This window comes from Spinacia oleracea, chromosome 6 (assembly GCF_020520425.1).
Source record: "Spinacia oleracea cultivar Varoflay chromosome 6, BTI_SOV_V1, whole genome shotgun sequence".
In the NCBI taxonomy this organism is placed as follows: domain Eukaryota; kingdom Viridiplantae; phylum Streptophyta; class Magnoliopsida; order Caryophyllales; family Amaranthaceae; genus Spinacia; species Spinacia oleracea.
The window spans coordinates 121,364,601-121,370,037 of record NC_079492.1 but is presented as its reverse complement, the minus strand read 5'-3'; the positions used below and the strand labels follow the sequence as shown (position 1 = coordinate 121,370,037).

Below are 5,437 nucleotides of genomic sequence, written 5' to 3'. Positions count from 1 at the left end.
AAATTTAACTAGCCCCTAAAAAAAATACTTTTAGCATTAATAAAATAATGGTTGCATTTAAAATGTTTTTTTTTTAGCATCAGTAAAATTTTACGTTGCCCCTAAAAAAATATTTTTTTAACATTACTGAAGTAATGGTTGCCACTAAAATTTTGATTTCGTTTATTGTTGTTTTTGTGACAATCAATTCGATTTTGAGTTAAAAAGTTTATCAATGTTTTTTGCTGAAATTCACAAACTTTTGTGGTTGTTATTCGAATTTATTAGTAGGTCTTTGATTTTTATTGTTCTTTTGTGTTATATCCATATTTTGTTCTCATAACTGTGTTTTCTATTTTCATGTGTCCGGCTTATTTTTCATGAATTAGGTTTCTGATTTTCATTATTGGATTAATCAGGGTTTTCTTTTTTCCTATATCATAAACTGAAGTAATTGATCAACCAGTAGGAGAATAATATCATAAAACTCCATATTTCAATTCAAGTGTGATATTAAGTTCATTTACTTAAAAAAACATTGATTATGCAAACACACGCGGAAAATTAATTCACTCACCAAAGGCGGTGGAAACTCCTCATAATAGGAAAAAAAAAAAAAAAACTTATATAGAAGCATTGACTAGAAGATACTGAAAAAGGAGCACGCCAACTTGTCCAATAATTCTTTGTATCCGCTACATTATCAGCCTAATGTGCCCGAACAATATTTATCCAATTCATAATTGAATAGAAAAGATCCACCGTCTCAATCCCAAATTTTTGGCTGCATAGGTATGCACGCATCTCAGCGTGCATACGAGCCTAAACGCAGCGTTTTACTCCTATGCGTCGTCGTTTTGTCCTAAACTCACCTTCCTTCTTTAGTTTCCTTCTAAAGCTTCTGAAAGCGTTGATTTCGTTTTTCCCCTTTGATTTCCTTTCCTTCTTGATCACGGCATTAATTTTAGCGCCAGATTTGTTTCCTATTTTCCTTCTTTCCTTTTGCTTTGTAATCACGTTGATCAATTCAAAATTTTCTCTCTCCTCTTCTAAAGCCATTACGCAGTTTTTCTCTTTCAATTTTGCTGATTTCAATCTTCATGGCTTCCTCTGTTTCAACATTATGCTCTATGAATGATTTTACTAGCAAAGCTTCCATTGATGCTATACTTGCTGAAATTAATGCTGATAATTCCTCAATACTCTCTGCGTTGATGAAGGAATGTGAGTTTGATTCAATTATTTTTTTTTGTTTTTTTTTTGTTTTGCGATTTTGATTTTGCGATTCTGATTTTGCGATTTTGATTTTCAATTGTGATTAGATTCAATTGTGATTAAAATTCTTTTTATATTTGTTTTTTTTACGTTTATAGTTGTATTAGGTTTTAGTTTGATGAACTTTGTATCGTTTTTTAATATTTTGAATATTTTTCAGATTTTCCAATTTTCTGGAAAATTTACACTTGTTGTTTTTGATGATTTCGAACATTATTCACCTATATTATGAACATGACTTTGGTATTTACTTTTGTCAATGTTTTTTTCGTTGTGATTATGTTATTATCGCAACACATTTATTGAAGTTTAGGATTATGAACATTTGGTTTTAATATATGAACATCGTACAATCTAAATTGAACATCATCTTTTCCCTCTATTTTTTAACAGTGTCTAAAGAAGTAGTAGTGGTTGAAGAAGCATCTGCATCAGAATTAATGTTAAAAGAAGTTAGGAGTGATGATGAAGCTTATGAAATGTATAATGATTATGCATTTAGGAAGGGTTTCAGTATTCGTAAGGGATTAATTAGGACTAGTCGTAGAACTGGTTTGTGGATTATGCGCAGATTTCTTTGTTCTAATTCTGGCTTTAAAGATGTGAAGAAGGAAACGTTGAGGAAGTATGAGAGGTCTGAATTGCGTACAGGTTGTACTGCTTTTATTCAGTTTTCTATTACCAATGAAGGTGTTTGGACTGTGGTGAGGCATAACATGACTCACAATCATCATATGATTCCCGCTGCCAAGAGATACTTGCTTAGGTCTCAAAGAGATATTACAGGGGAGCAACTCAAGTATCTTAGTTCAATGAAAGCCAGTGGTTGTAGAGTGTCTGATTTGCTTCGTGCAATGAGAAAAGAAGTCGGAGGATCTCCTAATTTATGGTTTATTACTGCTGATGCATACAACGCTTTGGCTGCTGAAAAGGCAATGAAACTTGATGGTAAAGATTGTAATCAGTTAATTAGGTACTTTGCTCAAAGACAATCATCTGAGAGTGATTTTTATTATGATTTTGAGTTAGATGAACATGGACATTTAATTAGTTTCTTTTGGAGGGATGGAAGGATGAAAAGGGATTATGAATATTTTGGTGATTTATTGGTGTTTGATACGACATACCGGACAAATCGGTATGATATGATATGTGCACCATTTGTTGGAATGAATCATCATTGCAATAATGTAGTTTTTGGTTTGGGGTTCCTGGTTAATGAGCGTATTCCTTCTTTTATTTGGTTGTTTGAATCTTTTTTGCGATCAATGGGTGGTGGAATACCTCAAACTATAATGACAGATCAAGCTCCTGCCATTGCTGCTGCTATTAGGGATGTGTTTCCGGGTGCTAGTCACCGTTTGTGTACATGGCATCTTGGAGAGAATTCAAAGAAGAATATTGCTACGCAGAGAGCTATGAAAGGTTTTACTGAGTTGTTTAGTTATCTTCTGAAGTATTGTGATACTGTTGCTGAGTTTGAACATTATTGGCCAAGGTATATTTCCTTTTTATTCTCATGTTCAATTCTTTATAGGTGTTGTTCAATTATAAAAACGTAATATTCATATTCATTTTAACTTTCAGGTTCATTAAGCACTATAAGTGTGAGAAGAATGTATGGTTGAATAATTTGTATGTGATTCGAGAGCATTGGTGCCGTGCGTATTCTAAGGATACATTCTCTGGTGGAGCTTTGTCTTCTCAAAGGAGTGAATCGACTAATAATTCTATTAAAGATAGGTTGAGGAAAACAGATGGTTTATGTGATTTTTATCACTTGTTTTTAGATGTTATATCTGCATGGCATAGCAAAGAAAATCACCATGATTATCGTGTATTGAGGGGAAATCGGCATATGGCTGCTGCCAATGTTAGTATACTTGTGCATGCAAGGAAGGTGTACACTGGTTATCTATATGTGAAGTTTGAGGAGCAGTTTCTGAGAGGAATTTCATTGAATCAGGAACGTACATTTGAAGATGCAGAAAAAGTTGTTTATCTGATATGGAAGCCTGTTACTGCTGATTTGATAAGGCACGAGGTTACGTTTAACAAAATTACATTTGAGTCCAATTGTACATGCAAGCATTTTTCTGAAGTGGGTTTATTGTGTTCTCATATTCTTCGTATATATAGTATACATTGTGTTTCTATGTTACCCGAACAATACATTTTGAAGAGGTGGACGAAAGCAGCTATGTGCAGCGCTGTTGTTGATGAACAATCCTCCAAAGTAAATGTTGTTCCTGCTTCTGTTTGGAGATTTCAAACTATGAGGAAGTTTGTTCGTTTGGTTACATCTTGTCAAGATTTCCTTGAAGCTAGAGTAGAAATTGATACCGCATTTGATTTGTTAAGGCAAAAGGTTGAGAGTGTTAGGGGTGCTATTGATTTTGCAGAGCCGGTTGAGGGCATTGATGTTCCTGGTCACGATGGAAAGGATGGTCCATCCATTAAAGATCCAAAAAAGCGTAGGAAAAAGGGTGAGACAAACGAGAGGCCTAAGGGTATTGTTGAGAAGGAGTGTAACAAAAAGAAGGCTTGGAGGAAACGTGCTGAAAAACATGCTGAAAATGTTAAAGCTAAAGCGCAAGCTTCTGTTCAGGTTATTTGTTTTACATGAATTTTATATGTTGTACATTTATATTTAAATTTTAAACATTGTTAATGAAAAGTTGAATATCAATTTTTTAGGAGTTTGATGCTTTGGGAAATCCTCTCCTTTATTCTCATCCAAGTTCTGACTCAGAGTTGCGTGTATTAGGTTCATCCCTTGAGGTTAGTGTGTGAATATGAATAAAAAAATAGTTTGAGAATATGCTTTCAAAACTAAATATATTTCTTTATAATGTGTAGAAAGGTATTTCAGGAAAGAGTGTAGTACCTGATTCTGTGCAGGTATTATCTTATTTATGAACATTGTTCTTTTAACTTTGAATATTACATTTGATTAATTGAATATACGAATTTGATGCATATGTAGGAGGATATTTGTGGTAAGAAAGCAATACCAGATGTTGTGGACTCTTTGAAATGTTTTGTTCAGGTATTTGAACATATATCTCTTACTTATGAACATTTTTAGTCATATATTGTACATTGTTTTCTAATATTTTATGTTTTTGGTAATGTAGGGTGGTTTTGGTTCACAATCTAAGAAAAGGAAAGGAATATATTCGGAATGCGCTCCAATTTCTGCTAACACGGAATTGAATTCTCCTGCTGCTCGTGTATCGCTTTATGATGAGATTATGGCCAATTTTGATAAATAATTTTCGTGATATGTAATTTCCGATATTTTCTATTTTTTGAATTTCATATGTGATACGTTTGATTAACTCGTTTTTCGATTTATGTTAAACTTTGGTTTAAGATAATTTTTGATGTTTCTTACATTATTGTTACTGTATCATATTTGAACATTTGGTGTTTATCATTGAACATTTTAAATGCGAATTTGAATAAATGAAATTATAACCCACAAATAGCCTTTAACTATATGTACTTAATTCGCAAATTGTTTCAAACCAAACATTTCACAATCAAACATGTCAACCAAAATGTCATATCAAATCTACATAAACTATACACAAACAACGAACTATAATTCCAAGGCAATCCACCTGACTTCCGCTACCTTCCGCTAGCTTCCGCTTTGCATCCAGTTCTCCTCGTTTTTTCTTTTAGCAGCAGTCTGGATCCGGTACTTATGTCTGTTTCCATTGTCCAATAGAATTTCAGCACAATAATGCATCCTTAATTTCCTTATCTGATCAAGCTGCAACCACCCAGAAGAAAATTAAAGAAAATATTGAATATTTATAATAATATATTGAACATTCGCTTTCAAAAAATGAACATTATACAAAAGACTTACATTGTTTGCTTTTAACCCAGGATTCCATTCTAATTCAGGGTCTGTTGTGTATGTTTCCATATGTTTCAACAGGTATACTCCACAGTTTATTGCATCCTCATTGCTTCGCCATTTCATCTTAATCAGTTCCTCTTTGAACTTTGACAATCCTTGTCCTACCTTGTAATCATTATATTTGTAAAAATATTCTAGAGCTTCGATCTATATTTTCGATTTTTTAAGAGCAGGTAAGTATTTTTAATGTACATATATATATATATTCATTTAATGAACATTGGATGTTAACTTACCATTTTTGTTGGG

The 5,437-nt window shown here is 32.9% G+C and overlaps 1 protein-coding gene across 1 annotated transcript; it reads left to right on the top strand.

Annotated features, from left to right (window-relative positions):
* Positions 1–1,079: 1,079 nt before the first annotated feature.
* Positions 1,080–4,529, top strand: LOC110805759 (protein FAR1-RELATED SEQUENCE 5-like). The gene is made up of 7 exons (XM_022011382.2): positions 1,080–1,203; positions 1,648–2,752; positions 2,842–3,862; positions 3,952–4,035; positions 4,114–4,155; positions 4,241–4,303; positions 4,392–4,529. Exons 1-7 carry the CDS (start codon positions 1,080–1,082, stop codon positions 4,527–4,529), a joined length of 2,577 nt encoding a protein of 858 aa, XP_021867074.2.
* Positions 4,530–5,437: the final 908 nt, after the last annotated feature.